This window comes from Notothenia rossii (assembly GCF_949606895.1).
Source record: "Notothenia rossii genome assembly, chromosome: 8".
In the NCBI taxonomy this organism is placed as follows: Eukaryota; Metazoa; Chordata; class Actinopteri; order Perciformes; family Nototheniidae; genus Notothenia; species Notothenia rossii.
In genome coordinates this window covers 38,828,884-38,848,077 of record NC_136906.1, presented here as the reverse complement: position 1 = coordinate 38,848,077, position 19,194 = coordinate 38,828,884, and the positions used below count along the sequence as shown (strand labels likewise).

At 40.4% G+C, this 19,194-nt stretch overlaps 1 protein-coding gene across 1 annotated transcript in view; it reads left to right on the top strand.

Annotated features, from left to right (window-relative positions):
- The window catches only part of gps1 (G protein pathway suppressor 1), a 27,939-nt gene extending 17,789 nt beyond the window's left edge, over positions 1-10,150 (top strand). The window contains exons 5-8 of the mRNA XM_079645226.1: positions 133-218; positions 4,368-4,505; positions 4,585-4,719; positions 9,791-10,150. Of these exons, the coding sequence (XP_079501352.1) occupies positions 133-218; positions 4,368-4,505; positions 4,585-4,719; positions 9,791-9,865 (434 nt within the window). The 3' untranslated portion in view covers positions 9,866-10,150. The remainder of the gene's footprint in view (positions 1-132; positions 219-4,367; positions 4,506-4,584; positions 4,720-9,790) is intronic.
- The last annotated feature ends 9,044 nt before the right edge of the window (positions 10,151-19,194 follow it).

Here is a 19,194-nt window from a genome sequence, read left to right as displayed (position 1 = left end):
GTGTGTGTGTGTGTGTGTGTGTGTGTGTGTGTGTGTGTGTGTGTGTGTGTGTGTGTGTGTGTGTGTGTGTGTGTGTGTGTGTGTGTGTGTGTGTGTGTGTGTGTGTGTGTGTGTGTGTGTGTGTGTGTGTGTGTCAGGATAACCTCCTTTTGGACATGTACCTGGCCCCACATGTCAAGACACTGTACAGCCAGATCAGGAACAGGGCCCTTATTCAGGTGAGACATAATAATACATGGGACTTTTATAGCGCTTTTCATGAAACTCAAAGACACTTTGACAGAGAATTAACAAAACACAACAAAAAAAAATACAAAGAAATACAAAAAAAGATAAACAAAACAGAAAAAATACGGGGGGAGGGGGGTGGTCAGTGGTTGAATGCAGTGTTGAACACGTATTTTTTCCTGATGTTGAAAAGCATATTTGTATCACTTTGCTGAGAAGAAAAGTATTTCTAAAAATAAATACTAGATCTGTGTGGAGTGATGAGTATACTGTGACCTTCCTCACAATATATACACCAAACAAAAAGGAATGTCATAATGTTCCACATTTGAATGTCACATCATTGTGTCCCCTGGACTGCACTATTAGTTCTGGAGCTCTCCAGGGTGCTGAAACACTCAACTACATTGCAGGGGGGTGTATAGAGTGGCGAAGTCACGCCCATCTACTTCCGGTCCATGGGACCTTATTTCGGAAAATGTATGTATTGAAGTCAATGGAGAGAGAAAACTTATCTTTCAATCCCGTTTGAATTGTGCCATGAATTACACATACGATGTTTGTCAATCTTAAAAAATAATTTCCATGTCAAAAAAGCCAAAGTTTGTCGTAAAACTGTTGAAATATAAGACTATGAAAGATACGCAACTACAAATCCTAGAGTCGCGTAAGTGATGTCACAATTGTTTTCCTCCACTAAGAGATAGCTAAGATCAGCGCCATATTGAAATCAGAACAGCATATAGCTTGCACATCTTCCGGCGCAGACTGAAAACTCATCTCTTTCGACTCCACTTCGAGCGATAGAATTACTAACAAAGCACTTATATACTAATAAAGGACTGGCTTATCTAAAGCCAGTTGAGTAGCACTTGAAATGTTTGGCTCTATGAAACCTGATGTTTTTATATGATTCTGTTTTCTTCAAGGTTGTATCTTCCTGGTCGAATGTACTTATTGTAAGTCGCTTTGAATACAAGCGTCAGCTAAATGCAATGTAATGTAATATAATCTATCTATATGGCGCTGGCTAAGATAAGATAACTTTAACAAGATGCCTGTGTGCTAAGTACCGGGTTGTTATCATACCAGCAATGGGTCTGGCTCGTTCTTTCGCTTCCCGTCTGATGAAAGGACCAGGAGTGGCTGGATCAAGTTAGCTAGTAGCTAGCACGTTAGTTAGCATTACAGCCTTGTCATTTGTATTAGCCTTAACATGAAGTAACATTAAGTAACCAAACATGTTAAACAGTAAGAGTAGTAGTCATATTTCGTGAACCCTTTGAAGAGTACTGTCACACCGTTGTGATCATTCTATAATACACAATTTAAGCCCGGGGGAGAAATGCTAACGCTAGCATCGGCGATCGCCGATCTTTTCTACTTCATGCTATCTGCACAAATGGTTGACATTAATCATTAAAAAGACCAGGCAGTTCAGAGAGAATCAAAGGAAGGCAGACAGGCAGCTTTGCATGACATTTTCTGGACTCGTTTCATTGTGGTGATAGTGAGGGTAGTCAATCGTTTTGTTGACAAGACAGTAGTGACGGCCATCTTGGTGACATGTGTTGTTCTGCTAGACCGGAGTTGTAGTTCATTCAGCATTTCACACAAACAAATGTGTTACTTCACAGTTTTACGACATTTTTATTTTTTTGACTTGCAAAATTATCTTTTAAATTGAAACATATGTGTAATTGATGGCACAATTCAAACGGGATCGAAAGATAATCTTTCTCTCTCCATTGACTTCAATACATAATTTTTTCGAAATAAGGTCCCATGGAGGTCCACCGGAAGGGGATGGACTTCGCCACTCTATGATCCGGGAACTGCTCAGAAACCTCCTTTATTGTCAATGTATGTGTACTTTTTTCAATAATCTTAGATTTTGGCCAACACAGCAAGCAAAGAATAGATAAAAACGAAACAAACCAATAAAAGTACTTAACAAACCCAAAATAAATTGTATATAAAACATACTGTATAAATATAATAAAGACTAGATGCAAATGAAACCAGGGTGCAATAAAAGTTTGTTTTAAAGAGACTGTGACACGAACCCAACAACTGTTGTGCAATGAAAGAGTGGGCTACTAGTAATCTCGAACCGTCAGTTTAAAAAAGAAAAAGCGATACCGTTCCGATAAATATCAATAATTTCGAACATCGCGGGGAAATTCCTTCGACTCATTTTGAGGTTTTGGGGGAAGCCGGAAGTGACGTCAATGCGGGAACGCTTCACTGTGCGGCGAGAGAGCCAAACACGGACAAAGTGTGCTGTCATGCGTAGAAATGGTGAATTACTGAGTTTAGGCACGTTAATAACGTTTTAATGAAGTTGACTACAGTATATTCATATTTGTCAGTGCTTTCATGTCAATTCGTGGAACATAAACATAAATGATCGTGGTGAAGATGATGATTAAATTAGGATTAAAAATCGGTAGTGAGAGCTGCTGAATTTCCTCCCGTCGGATGTGATATAAAAACATTTCAATTATTTTTGTAAACTCAAGTGGATGAAACTACATTTATTAGTGCTTTCATGTCAATTCGGCGAACATATCATACATTAAATAATCGTGAGGATGATGATTTAAAAATCTTTTGTTTGAGCCGGTCTGCATTTCCTGATGAGAAAACAAACCTTAGCTTTTTGTAGTTGCAGTCAGTGGTGTGGTGGGCGTTGGACGTGGGGGTACGCCGTACCCCCACTTATTTGAAGCATGATTTCTTTTTTTAATAGTCTAATACATCTAAAATCATTGCCAGTGTTATCAGTTGCAAGTGTGTGTTTGTTGTAATAATGACGAAAACATAATAGGCAGATTTCACAGTAATTATAATAAAAACGTAGCTCAAGCATTTATGCAACTTGATTTGAAGCGTGTGTGTGTGAGGGGCAGAACTGTGTGTGTAGGGTGACCAGGTGTCCCGCACTGTGCGGGACTGCACACACAGCATTTTTATTATTTGTCCTGCGTCCCACACATTGAGACTATGTCCCGCATTTGAGTGATAGTCGCGCAGAAAGGCCGGATCGGTTCGCTGTCAGCCGGCACCGCCCTTTATTATTATATTGTCTAAACGGCATCATGTAAGTTGCGCTGACAGGCGACACAGAGGTCCCCAAGCCCCCCCCCCCCCCCCCCCCCGTTGACAGTTCACGAGCGCGTCCATAGTGTCTCCCGTCCACCCAGTTAAACATCCCCACTACACCACTGGTTGTAGTAGTACACCAACATGGATTAAACGTGTGTTTTTTTTTACCACAATGTTGGGGAAATTAATGGATAAAATGCACGGATTATTATTATTATTATTATTATTATTATTATTATTATTATTCCCACTCCGATCGGGACACTAGGTCCACCGTTTCCCCGCAGCGAGGCTCCCCCCGTTGACAGTTTACGTGGGCTGGGCTGGGTGCAGTGGCGGACTGGCCATCGGGACGAATCCCGATGGGCCGGTACCGAAGTGGGCCGGTCGGATAAGTCACTAGCACATCCCCCACTCCCCCCGTTGACAATTTACTAGTTGTACCGAAGTGGGCCGGTCGAGAGTCCCGGGCTGATTTTTAGTCCCAGTCCACCACTGGCTACATGACCGTATGATCGCCCATATTGACGCACCTAATTCCTAAACTTCTAACAGATACAAAATAAACCGATCCTTCAGCCTCATATGAGCTCTCAGACACGTTCAAAATTAAACTGTCATTGCTGTCTGAGCTTGCTGCTGTGTGCTCCATCGTGCGTTTACATGCAGATGCTGGGATCCTGAACGGTGCAGCTGGAGCGCTGTGCCCGCATTGACGTCACCCATAATTTGGCGGGACTTGAAGAATCCCCGAGAAGATCCAGGAAATGGTCAACATTGAAGGGCAGATTAATGGTTATCAAAGTACAAATATCCAAAATCAGTTCAGTAACGGTTTTCAAGGGGACAATATTTACTCAAATTGATGGGTTTGGATGATGGGGGAAAATCGTGTCACAGGCTCTTTAAGCTTACACAGAAAACAAGACACTGACTGCTTCAAAAGCTCTGTTCAGCTAAATCAAATAAAAATAAGAACAAGTACCATCTAATAGTATAATTACAGACATGTGACAGTTATGTTTGTTCAGTATTTCAGCCCCTACGTGTCAGCTGATATGACTAAGATGGCGCAGGCCTTCAACACCACAGTAGCTGCTCTGGAGGACGAGCTCACTCAGCTCATACTGGAGGGGCTCATCAACGCACGCATCGACTCCCACAGCAAGGTGACACACTTATACAATTATATGTTGACCAGTTAGTCATTTTCCATATGAAACATCACTGACTGGTACTGTCTCATAGATCCTGTATGCGAGGGATGTGGACCAGAGGAGCACCACCTTTGAGAAGTCGATCCACATGGGCAAAGAGTTCCAGAGACGAGCCAAAGCCATGATCCTCCGAGCGGCCGTGCTCCGCAACCAGATCCACGTCAAGGTACAAACATCTCTACATCACATAACGTCTACGTTAATGTTAACACACTAACAGATGACAATGCAAAAAGCTTAATTTGATTATTTTAGCTAAGGTTAGGTTGCTAACAACATTAGCATAGCTAGCTAACTTAAGCAAAGTCATGTAGGCAAATGATTGGCTGCTTGACATTTTGCAACTTCATTTTATAAGTAACAGTTATATCACAATATGTAGGTTGCATTGTTGACTATGATGTAATTGGTGGAAGTGGCTTATCCTAAAAAATGAATGCATGCTGTCGTATCCTGCACTGTAAAAAAAAAACTCGTTAACTGTTTTTCACATACTGGCAGCAGCGGCTGCCAGTATGTGAAAAACAGTTTAAAAAAAAAAAAATGTATTAGATTTGTATGATCAAACACTAAAATAAATACAAAACCTAAAGTTCTACAGCTAGAATAATGTTATTTTACAGCTTTTTTCTAACATTTTCCAATCAAACAGGTTCAACAAAATTATATCACAAAATGTTCTGTAGGAAACAATTACTGAAAACTTAAAATATAAAAATATTTGTAGAATTATAGTACAACTAATGAATACAGCATTTAATATTTAAACATCATACTTATAAACAGTAGAAACAAAAAGTAAGTTGAATTTTTTAAGATTACTTTGAAACATTCTCAACTGAAAATAACAGAAATTGCAAAATGGCGACATATGTTCACATTGTCCATTTGAAGGAGCAGTGTGCAGGATTTAGTACGTCTAACAATGGGGATGTAGGTTCCAACCAATGGATAACTTGTTCACTCACCCTCCTATCCCAAGTTTGTAGGATAATGTATATTGGCTGCAAAAAACAACTTGAGGCCCAATCATGTTTCCTCTGTCCATTCTGCGCTACTGTAGACGTGGCAGTGCAACCTAGAGCAGGGGCTCCCAAAGTGGGGGTCGCGACACCCCCCCCCCCGAGTGGGGGTCGCGGGATGATTACAAAACAAAAATGGAAAATTAAAAAAAAAAAAAATTATAAAAAACAATGGATTAATTTTTTTATAATTAATTTTTTTTTTTATTATTAATAATAACGTTTGCATACACATTTTCAGGGGCAGACTAGCCATCTGCATCATTTCCCCGCAACGAGGCTCCCCCTTTTACAATCCACTAGCGCAGTGTTTTTCAAACTTTTTCATACCAAGGACCACTTAACCAATAAAAAACACTCATGGACCACCTAACTCCACAAATATCCAAAAACAATAGGCCTACTTACCCATTCCAACAGTATATAACAAATTACAGCCTAATAATGACAGCTTAACCTTCTCTATATTGCCTCGTTCACACATTACATCAACAATAGAAATACAACTACAGATTGTATAAGCATTTAGTTCAAATGCGATTTAAAATCCTCTCAGGTTTTACACCTCTTATTATGAAATGTAGACTACATTTATTATTTAGTATTATTTTAAACACAAGTTTATGTCCGAGCCAACAGACTCACAGATTGTTGGCTACTGAGAGATATGCAAAATACACCGCATGTAGTACGACAAAAACCTCCGCTGTGGATTTTCAAAACAAAATACAATAAAACTATGGTCGCAGGCCCAAGTTTAACTCTCTGAGGCCTGCATGGTCTGTCTACAAAACAAAAATTAAAAAAACGTTTACGCAGCCCCAACAACAGCCTCTGATCATCAACAGACTTCATGCAATGCTTCATCAGATGCATATATTAGATGATAATCTCTATCTCACTCCTAACACATCTAAATCTACTTTCAGCATGGATAAATGTTCATATAATACATCCCTTGTTTGTTCTATATGCTTCTTGAAATCCTAAAAAACACATCGTTTTTCTAGAACAGATTACAAATCGCCTGAAAATGGTAAACAAGTGGCAACATGCTTGACGGAAGTGTTGCACTGAGCTTTTGTTAATTTTACCTCGAGCCAAACTTGTGAAAATTGTTTCTGAAATCCCTTTCTCTTAAAGTGAATAAATAAAATAAAAAACAATGGAGCTTACCCTAAAACTAACCACTGGATTGATTGTCTAACATGACCTAGTCCATAAATGAGGTAAGGGTGGGAACAATCAAACGCACCCTCCCAGGCACTGCGTGTTAGCGAAGTGCAACTGGGATTTCGAAGAGGAAGATATGCTTGGTCAATTCTTAATAAAAAAGAAAAACCAACAAATGGAGCACTTGAGTTTTCACTAGCAGTGCCTAGCTACAGCTGCGGAGCTTCGGTCAATACCACTAACAGTCTATTTCCTTAAAATGGTACATATTGCTGAATCTATATTTTCATCTTCAGGTGATTTAATCTGCATAAGGTCCCTGCACAATAAGATTCAAGCATTTTGTAATCCAGTGAGGAAATTCAAGACCAGTAAATATTGATTGATTAAACAACGCTAAAATAAAATGTTAGTGTTTTCTTCAAACTCAGACTCTCTGCTGCGGTTGTACCTCAAAGACAAAAACAATTGTCTGATTGACTTGACTGAACAAGGTCTGATTGTACTGTACCAGTGTGCGAAAAAGTACACGTCCCACCGTCCGGGACGTGTTATTTACAATATCGGACAAGTAGATCTTTCAATTGACTTGTCCGGCGGACAAGTGACGTTTTTCGGGGCGGGAAGTGTAGCACAGTGGCAGGGTTGGAAAGCAAAAGTCGGTTCCGAGTAGGAATAAATAACAATTCTCCGGTACCGGGATTAATAGGAGTTGTGAGGACAGGAGGCGGAGCCCCACGGACCGCAGCTCTCTCTCTATGCTCCGTATCAGCTGTTCGCTGCACGGTGCAGCTCAGCGTGTCTCTCTCTCTTTCTACGCACAGTGGATTCGCTGCCCGTTTAACAGTCTCATCTTTGTCAAACTTTCTTATGTTCTTTCTCTAACACGTAATGAAGGTTATTAAGCGTTTTAGCTCATGTGTTGTTAATATTGACCACCATTTCCTTTTATGAAGTGAAGCAGCCTCACTGTCTGTGTCCTCGCGCTGTCCTCACATCCCCGGACCCCCAGACTCGGAGGAGCACAGGGATGTCAGTATTGTTTATGAAGCAGGGTATAGAAAGTAGCTACATTATTGAAATGAAAATACTATTTATTTACTTTTACAAACAGTGAGCAGCTGGGCAGCTGCAGCATGTGTATTGCAGGACATGTGTAAGCGTGCAAGCGTCTTTGAGTTGTAGAAAAGCGCTAGGCCTTAGGCTATAAATATAATGTAGTATTATTATTACTATTATTATTATTAGGCCTATGGGTTGCAGATGTGTGGTTGGACTGTGTCTCACAGGCAGGTTGTAGTGTAACATCAGAGGAGACTTGACCAATTGTACATTCTCAAACTGCACCATTTAGAACTAACTAAACAATGCAGAGATTATTTTTATATAATTGTATTCAATAACCGTAAGAAATTAAACAGTATGAAGTTATTTGTAAATAGGAATACAAATTTGACTTAATGTTTTCATAAATATATTTTTCTCCCAGTTTGTCATGGGACTTATTTTTACCCTCTCAAAGAACCGGAACAGAGAACCGAAAATAACTGGAATCGAAAAGCAGAACCGGAATCGTTAAAATCCAAACGATACCCAACCTTATGTGTGATGCAGTAAAATCTTACCGCTCACTTACATAAGCGGTGTTGTAAAAAATGTGGGAAAATACGATGGCGAAGAAGAAGATTCCAGTGTCCCCAATTTTTGTCCATTCTGGACAAGTGAAAAATGTATTCGGACAACTAAATTGCCAAACTCACTTGTCCATGGACAAGTACTCTCTAAAAACGTTTTCTACAATGTGGGCTATTTTTAAATACTTTACTAAACCACATTCAATATTGTGTTAGACACAAGTTAGTTATTACTCACATATCAAAGTCTTTTCATCTGCAAGATGGAAGAATAGCTGGGTGCTGCCTGGAGAGACTGATGAGAGGGACACAAGCTGGCGTCAGCAGCTTTCCACACGAAGCCATCACATCTTCTCTTCCATAGTCCTCACTGTCCACTGATGCTCTGTCAAAAGAGTGAACATCACAGCTGTCATGTTAACCCTTTGTTACACAACATACAACCAACATGTGTCAAAAGTGACCCAAATTAGTTTTAATTGTAAATATCTTTGCAATATTGACGTGGATGTTTCAAATGTGAACGACAGGCGCGGACAGTTCTCATTGGCAGGTTTCTTCGATTACGTTTATAAATAACAGTGTGTGTTTTAAACCTTGAGATTTCTCCACTTTTTATGATTTTTAATGATATTGTCAACTGTAGATGTTTACAATATAGTAAGTTAGGAATTTAATGAGAACATATTTATTTACTTTTGTTTCAACATTGGATATTTTGTGTTTGTGGTGGATTCAATCGAATATTGAGAAAATGATTTATGTAAAAAAATTGTACTTACATTTTAAGTTTTTTTATTTGACGCTTTTTTTTTACAGTTTTATGTTTACCTTAAAATTACAAAGAAATATCTTAAAGTCTTATAATAGTAATACACTTTTATATTACGAGTTAGATATTTAATTACAGATAATACTTTTTATTTTACGTACATCTGCATGTATTTTCTGAAAGTGCAAAAATACTGTAAATATTATATAGTACATTTACTGTAAAAAAAAAGAGGAAATGAACGTTATTTGTTGTTGTCAGAATACTTAAAATAATGTTTTGGGTTGTTAATTTATAGTTAATATCTGTCATTTTTCAGGATTTTGCAAGTTATTAAAAAAAACACAATAATTACTATACAAATTTACAGTTATTTCCTGTAAAATTACGATCTTTTTTTACGGTGTATGACGTTCAGCTCTGGCGTAGGAGTGGGGGGGATCTTCCCATCAAGTTCCTCCTTACACGGCTACATCAGTGTACTGCTGTAATTCAGTATTGCACTCTCATGAGAGACAGATGAAGAAAGACAGGCAGCTGATCCTCACCGTGATATGTATTGATTATTTTAGATGAAACTCTGGGACATTAAACGGAGAGCTTGTTAACTTAACTGGTGTTGTGTCTCCTCCTCAGTCCCCCCCCAGAGAAGGCAGCCAGGGAGAATTGACACCTGCCAACAGCCAGACCAGGATGAGCACCAACATGTGAGGAGGGGAGGCTCACCCACCCATTCATCCACACCAACCCCCAGCCCCGCCCACTTCCTGTTTCTCTGCTGAAGAAACAATATAAAGACTTGAATGTTCTGAAACGATCTCTGATATCCTGTCAGCTGATCAATCCTCTGTCAGGCTGCTCATCTGGAGGTCTGGACAAGAGGAAAGTGTGTTTTGATGAAAGCTCAGCACGTACGCTGTGTGTGACTGTAGGAGATGCTCTGCTTACACATAAACAGGAACATGGTTTTAAAATAAAAACACTTCCCAAACCATACACTCACTGTTTTTTATTATAATAAGCTCTGTTGTCACGTGAAACTTTATCAGTATAACACATTTAAACATTGACCAAGGTGCTGAGAATACAAAGCAAAAAATAATAATAAACGAATATATAACAAGATTAACATTATAGTAAAAATAATTACAGCAGAACATATAATGAAGACCAGGAAGGTTTCCCATTTCTCTAATTTCCCCTCCTCAACTCCTATCCTTGTGTCTTAGTCCCGCCCACAGGAGATGCGAGCGGAGGAGTCGATGAGGGGAAGCAGCAGGCGGTTAGAGAAATGTGAACTCCTCTCCTCTGGGCGGTCATTTTAAAGAGATGTCCATCAATGATGACCGGAGGCACAGCAGCCCTCTGTCTGATGGACAGATGTGTTCATGATGACTTATATATTTACTTTTAATTCATTCACAGTGTGGTATAATGAGACAATATCAGGCTACAGATGCGGAGACACACACACACACACACACACACACACACATATATTTATATACAGTGGGGCAAAAAAGTATTTAGTCAGCCACCAATTGTGCAAGTTCTCCCACTTAAAAAGATGAGAGGCCTGTAATTTTCATCCTAGGTACACGTCAACTATGAGAGACAGAATGGTGGTAAAGAATCCAGGAAATCACATTGTAGGATTTTTAATGAATTAATTGGTAAATTCCTCGGTAAAATAAGTATTTGGTCACCTACAAACAAACAAGATTTCTGGCTCTCACAGACCTGTAACTTCTTCTTTAAGAGCCTCCTCTGTCCTCCACTTGTTAACTGTATTAATGGCACCTGTTTGAACTCGTTATCAGTATAAAAGACACCTGTCCACAACCTCAAACAGTCACACTCCAAACTCCACTATGGCCAAGACCAAAGAGCTGTCAAAGGACACCAGAAACAAAATTGTAGACCTGCACCAGGCTGGGAAGACTGAATCTGCAATAGGTAAGCAGCTTGGTGTGAAGAAATCAACTGTGGGAGCAATTATTAGAAAATGGAAGACATACAAGACCACTGATAATCTCCCTCGATCTAGGGCTCCACGCAAGATCTCACCCCGTGGGGTCAAAATGATCACAAGAACAGTGAGCAAAAATCCCAGAACCACACGGGGGGACCTAGTCAATGACCTGCAGAGAGCTGGGACCAAAGTAACAAAGGCTACAATCAGTAACACACTACGTCGCCAGGGACTCAAATCCTGCAGTGCCAGACGTGTCCCCCTGCTTAAGCCAGTACATGTCCAGGCCCGTCTGAAGTTTGCTAGAGAGCATTTAGATGATCCAGAAGAGGATTGGGAGAATGTCATATGGTCAGATGAAACCAAAATAGAACTTTTTGGTAAAAACTCAACTAGACGTGTTTGGAGGAGAAAGAATGCTGAGTTGCATCCAAAGAACACCATACCTACTGTGGCCTAGCCAGTCTCCAGATCTCAACCCCATAGAAAATCTTTGGAGGGAGTTGAAAGTCCGTGTTGCCCAGCGACAGCCCCAAAACATCACTGCTCTAGAGGAGATCTGTATGGAGGAATGGGCCAAAATACCAGCAACAGTGTGTGAAAACCTTGTGAAGACTTACAGAAAACGTTTGACCTCTGTCATTGCCAACAAAGGGTATATAACAAAGTATTGAGATGAACTTTTGTTATTGACCAAATACTTATTTTCCACCATAATTTGCAAATAAAGTCTTTAAAAATCAGACAATGTGATTTTCTGGATTCTTTCCCCCCATTCTGTCTCTCATAGTTGAGGTATACCTAGGATGCAAATTACAGGCCTCTCATCTTTTTAAGTGGGAGAACTTGCACAATGGGTGGCTGACTAAATACTTTTTTGCCCCACTGTATATACAATTTCAGAATCAAACAAGTATGAGAGCACTCGCATAATAAAGTAACACTATCAGAGACTGGATATTAGGGGTGTTGAAATTAATCGTTTCTATGATGCATCGCGTTGCGGACGTGGACGATTCTGCAGTGACAGAACATAATCGATTATAGCGTAGTAACGTTGCTTCCTGATTTTACGGCCGCGGCTTTACAATAATGTTTTCTATCACTTTAATATCAAATTGGTCTGTGACGAGGAGATCAGGGAACAGACGTGGCAACTGCATAGTGACACCACAGACGGAGCAGTCTGCTTTATCCACCAACACAAGATCACCAGTCCAGAACCAACAACAGAAGGACCCGCTCTGAATCACTCTGTGTTGCTGCGGCTCAGACACACAGGGATTTATTTCAGCTCTCCGCTCCCCTATTATCAGAGCTAACCCTTTAGAGCAGGGGTTCCCAAACTTTTTCAGCATGAAACCCAAAACAGAAATGTTGTGGTCCTAAGGGACCCAAGCTCAAAAAATGTCATGATTTTCAATAATATCTACAGTTATAAACAAAGAATGCAACACGCCATGAATTTAAAATGTAAATGAAAATATTTATTTAATTATAAAAGTGCATCGCAGCAATTAGGTTTCTCACCATAACAACATTCCCTTTGAGCTTGCCCAGAAAAAATAAGGGTCAAAGCAGAAAGACGAAACATGGGACGTGCAGTCAAGTATATACAGTACAAATCAAATTTAAATTATACAATTATCAAAAGTGCAATATTAAGTTTATCGCTAGCTTAAAAACTATGTCCACACCATTTTAATCTATTTTAAATGAACAAAGAACAAACATGTTGTAAACAGAAAGGGACAAAACACTAACTATAGGAAGTGCAGTCAAGTGTATACAGTACATCACAGGTGAAACCAAATTTTAATTATCAGAAGTGCAACATTAAGTTTGTCACTAGATCAAAAACTATGTACACACATTTTTTAAACACTTTTAAATGAACAGAGCTGTTGTAAAACACTCTGAGAGAGAGACAAAGAAACTCCAACACTTTGCAACTGATTAACTTTTTTTTGTGGAGGCTGACTTGATAGGATGCCCTCAGTGCCCTTCTGTTCCCTTTGAATGCCTGAAAATAACAGAGAAGATATTATCATTAACATTGCTGGGTTATTGGGTGATTTTTAATACCAGCCGGCGTACGCTGTATACCCAATGTTGAAATACCTATTCTGAACGTGAAATCAATAAAGTATGCTCTCAAATTTGCATGCTCTTGAATAAAGATAGGGAATAACCCCCATATGTATTCCTATGTGCATCACACAGCAGCAGTCACGTCCGTGCGGCTGATACTTTCTCTCGCTTTCCTTCTCATAATGCCGGTCACTTTCCCTCTAATCTACCTGTGGTTATTGTTTCTCTGTTTTTCTCCCGGACGTTTTAAAAACATTTCAGGCTCCTAAACACCGCTCTGTGCCGCTGCAGAATGTAGTGGACTCGCGAGAGCGCGCAGCTGGCGTTCAGCTCCGGGGCTTAGTCAGCATTTCATCCAACTTTGCATTAACAAAACAATTTCACAACAGACCCTGACAAACTCACAAACACACAAAACAAAGGATTAAAATGAGTGACTTACTTTTCCGCCGTCAAAACACTGCTTCTTGAAAGACTCTTCTTTGCAGATGAAAAAATCCTTCGATTTGTCCCGATGCAGAGGAGGTTTTGTTTGGAGATGCCGGTCCAATTGATTAATTTTCAAGCTTTCGTTACTGAGCACCTCTCCACATAAAACACACTGAGGCCGCTCCTCTCCATTTCTAACAGCTTTTGTGAAGCCAACGTTTAAAAACTCCTCTTTGTATCATCTTTTTGCCATCATGTACGATCGGGATTAATCAACAGACAATAAACAGACAGCGCGAAAACTTTCGCGGGGGACGCGTCAGAGCTGATACAAATACTATATTTTATTTTTAGTTTATTTGTATTTAGAAAATTAAATCATTCAATATACAATGCTCTATTGCATAATTTCATTTTCAAAATAAAAAATAAAATAAAAAAATTGTATTTGCAACGCAGCCATCAGCTCTGACACTGTGTTTGTGTAGCAATGCATTTTACTGCGACCCAATCAAAACGGGTCCGACCCTGAGTTTGGGAAAGGCTGCTTTAGAGGATGCGGCCCCCACCTCCTCTTTTTGCGGCCCTCAGATTCATTTATAAACAACGTAATTAATAAAAAAATATATATCTTTTTTTTTACTTTTAGTACTGATACCGTCCACTAGACTCCTAGTTACGTCGCGAGCTGCGTACATGATTTCAAATACATTTGTGTGTATTGTGTTTGTCCCGGGGAAACACTCACAAGAAACACCGGCTGATGTTATGCCTGCTGTGACGTTAAGTTACCTCTTGTCATAATGCCGTTAAAAGCTTAAAAGTTGTATTTATCATCTGAATTTGGCGAAAAAAGTTTAATATTCTTAACCAAGACTGTTTATTTGAAATCAGATGAAAACAAACTGTCCTGCTGTGTTATCTATGATTACTACGCTTTTCATTCATAATTTCAGCGGGAGGGAGGGGGAGTGGTGCTGAGGAACAGCAGAGTGCGGGCTGACAGGTGTCTGTGTTGACATTCCCCTTATTGTGGAATAAGGGGAATGCAGAGACTGGCTACAAGTGTTTTAGGTTCAAGTTAGATAACTAATATCTGGGTTAGTGTTCATGACTTCATGTCATTTTAATGGTTAATCTCAATACTCACACATTTTCCGTGCTTTCCAATAGTTTAAAAATAGTTTTATTCCACTGTTTAATAACCTGTTAAATACAAACATGTCACTTGTAAAAATGAAATAACATTTCTGCGAACTGATATTTGCTTAGTGAGCTTATTAGAGGATGTTCCCATTTTTGGGGGATGTTCCCTTTGATTGTAAAATGTCAATGAAGATGTCAGACTTAGTATATTAATAATTACATACAACACATGGAATTTGTGTGTGTGTGTGTTCCAAGTGAATTTGTGGCACCCTGGTGCCCAGTACATCAATGATGTGGCTCCCACCACCATCAAAGTTGCCCATCCCTGCTTTAGAGCAATTCCAAGATGGCGGCAGGCAGTTCTGGCGCAGTGGCAGCAATCTATCTCTGCATGATTGTCCTAAATCTTAAACCTCTGTAGCTACACCACTCATCTTGCCCCCGTGGTAAAACAACATGTTGAGGATACATCATTATCTTCACCTGCAACATCGTTGAATATCAAGCACTTCGGCCATGGTCGGCATATTATCTACAGTTCATTCATCTGGCACTCCTGGCAGACTCTCTCAAACAAAAAAAAGGGACTAAAACGAAAAGAGGAGAATACTGGGCTATTGGCTCTGCTGTGTCTCTTGCTCTCGGGAGATATCCACCCGTGTCCGGGTCTCGGCGTTGTTTCCAGCGACCTGGCGGCCCAGTGAATCAAGCCAAAATAGTGTGGGATCCTCGGTGCAAACCGAAGGGACTATTCAGTGGACATTTCCGCAGCATCTGCAATAAACATGAACAGCTAGAACATCTCCTCCTTGAGTTCAATATTGATTGTTTGGGAATATCTGAATCTTGGCTAAAACAGTCGTCACCATCCACTCTTGTATCTATGTCAGGATATAATGTGTTTAGGAAGGGCAGACTGAAGGGAAAAGGAGGATGTGTTGCTTTATGTGAGGAATACCTTTACTTGTAGGGAGATTGCACTCCCAGCTAATATTGAGTTTGATTATGTTGGTGTGGAAATCACACTGAGGAAATGTCCCTCACCATGATTTGCCTGTATCGACATCCCACCGCTAAGGTGGATTTCTATGACCAGGTAAAACTCCTGCTGAATTCCTGTGACTCCAACAAAGAGCTAATTATTGTAGGAGACTTTAATATCAACTGGAATGCCAAAAAAAATAGAAAGAGCTTAAAACGGATCATGGATAATCACAATTTAATATGGATAAACCGACTAGAATAACCAAAACCTCTAAAGGCCCTGACACACTAGGCAGTCACCAGAGAACTCGCCGACGCCGTGTTCTCCTGCGTGTTGGCCATGTGTCGCACTGGAACACACCGCAAAGGCTTCAGCCGAGCACGTACGAACTGCGCATGCGTGAGTGGCAATAACTCTCCTTACCAGCAGGCGGCGGTAGTGTTTATTCGTCATTCAAAAGAGGCAACAACCGGAAGACAGAGAAGAAGAACAGACTCCGTGATATAAACAAGCCCCCAGGAAGTGCGCCGGACACTGAGTAGAATATTCGTTGTGGCCAAACGGCGGTACTACACTTCCTTTAGGTTGCTGGGCCCGGAAACACTTTTTCCCATTAACTTACATGGGTCTGGATGTATGGCTCGGGAAGATGGCGGAGTAAGAAGCAACAACGTTGCAGGCTCGTAGTAAAAGTTTAGATTTGAGTCCTTTACTGCAAAACCGACAGGCAATAGCTTATTCATGATACATTTTAAGTTAGTATAGAAGCTTAAATAGTCACATTTTACTTTAATTCTCCAGTTACCAACACTTTTGACATAAAGTGCCTGCTAGCATGACCGACCACGATTACAACTTAAAAGTTCTCCGTGAGGCGTGTGACGACTCGGTTATTGAGGACATGGAAGCGAACAACTCTAAGGGACACAAAATAAATTGGGACCACTCACCAACTAAAGGACCGAATCCAAAGAAATCAAAGGTTCATGGCGAAACACAAATGGCAGAGGATAGCAGCAGCACCATTCTCCAGGCGATACAAGTCTTATCCGGAAAAATTGATGAACAGACAGAGCTGTTAAAAAAGTTTGAAAAACGCATTGAAGCAAACACTGAAGCAGCTAAAGAAAATAAGAAAGACATTTCTGCTCTTCAGAAAAAGTTTGATGATCTTCTGAAAGATAACACTTTATTACGTAAGTCTGGCGAGGAGCAAGCCCGCTACAAACAGAGGTGGAATCTGAGGATGAATGGTCTGCTTGAAAAAGAAGGAGAAAACACAAGAGAAGCAGTTATCGGGATACTCACAAGAGTTGTTCCGCTGTCTGTGTAAAAGCTGCGTGACTCAGTAGACACTGTCCATCGGCTGGGTGTGAAGGGTAATGCAGCTACTTCCAACAGCACACCGCGGTCAATCATCATTCAGTTCGGGATGAGGACTGTTCGTGACGAGATCTGGAAAAAGTCCAAAGATGCGAGAGTCTGCAGCGAGATGCACATTTGTTTCAAAGAGGATTTCTCCAAGGAGGACCGGGAGGCTCGCTCCAAGCTGTGGCCACTGGTTCAAGAAGCCAGGAGAAAGGGGAAGAGAGCTTTTCTGAAGGAAGGCTGAGAGACAGCAAGCGCATTTCGTGGCATCTGCGGGCAGTGGCAAGTACTTCCGGCATCTGCCACAGAGGCCGCTACTCCGTGGTATCTGTGGCAAGTATATGCCACAGCCACAACTTGCCGTGGCAAGTAAATGCCACAACCATGCCAGTATATGCCACAACTTATGCCACAACTTGCCGTGACAAGTATATGCCACAACTTGCCGTGGCAAGTAAATGCCACAAGTTAAGAGTTAAGAGAAGGTTTACCGTAGCTGCCACCCGCCTTCCGTGGCAAATGCTGATATTTAAACCCGTATTTATCGCGTAAAATGTCGCTGTTTTGGCATGACTTTATCGGACTGATCTGTACACAAGACTGATGATCTGTTACTGATGGTCCGATCATATTTTTTAAAAAGATTAAACATATGTTCAGATTTTACTTGGAGAACGTGGTTTGTTAAAATAAATAAACGTGCTATTTTTATGATAATACTGAAGATATATTATTAGTAAGTTGACCTAAAGATCTAACATTGTTGACCAGAGGTGGGAAATAGGCTAACTTGTATACTCAAGTACTGTACTTGTGATTTAGAAATAGCCTAGTTGTACTTTAGTTGAGTATGTAAATGGTATGTTACGTAGTAGGCTACTTACCCCACTACAACTCAGAGGTAAATTGTGTAATTGTAGCCTACTCCCCTACATTTATTTAATACGCTACCTTTAGTTACTTACTACAGATTCTGATTAATGATGATACATATAATCAAGTCTTAAATCAGACTTTATAGTTACTCCTGGAGTAAATTCACAAGATACCCTACTACAGTATACAAAGTCATTAAAACTAGCTGCACCTTTACCAGCTTTGAGAACACTTTCATGATCAATCATTATAATGAAAACATGTAATATGCACTTTAAGTATATTGTTATGCTGATCATTTTGCGCTTTTACTTGAGTAACATTTTAATGCATGACTTTTACTTGTAACAGAGTATTCCAACATTTAGGTTGGCTACTTCTACTTTTACTTCACACTAGAATCACAAGGGGTCGCTGTATAGCCTACCTAAAACCACCAACGTGTCAAATGAACGAATGCATTGATTTTCAAGGTACAATGTTATTTTATTTATCATACTAGAACACAATGAGTGTTGCCACTACATTGCCGTGGCATGTGCCTTGGCATTTGTGGCATCTCCCACAGAGGCCACTACTCTGTGGCATCTGTGGCAAGTATATGCCACAGCCACAACTTGCCGTGGCAAGTAGGCTATATGCCACAACTTGCCGTGGCAAGTATATGCCACAACTTGCCGTGGCAAGTAAATGCCACAGATGCCACAACTTGCCGTGGCAAGCATATGCCACAACTTGCCGTGGCAAGTATTTGCCACAACTTGCCGTGGCAAGTAAATGCCACAGATGCCACAACTTGCCGTGGCAAGCATATGCCACAACTTGCCGTGGCAAGTATTTGCCACAACTTGCCGTGGCAAGTAAATGCCACAGATGCCACAACTTGCCGTGGCAAGCATATGCCACAACTTGCCGTGGCAAGCATATGCCACAACTTGCCGTGGCATTTGCGCATGCTGAACGGGAGTTGCCACAAGATGCCAGAGTTAAGAGAAGTTTTACGGTAGCTGCCACTCGCCTTCCGTGGCAAATGCTGATATTTAAACTCGTATTTATCGTGTAAAATGTCGCTGTTTAGGCATGACTTTATCGGACTGATCTGTACACAGGACTGATGTGCGATCTCTATTTTTCAAAAAGATAATAAATTATCATTTATATTCAATTTTA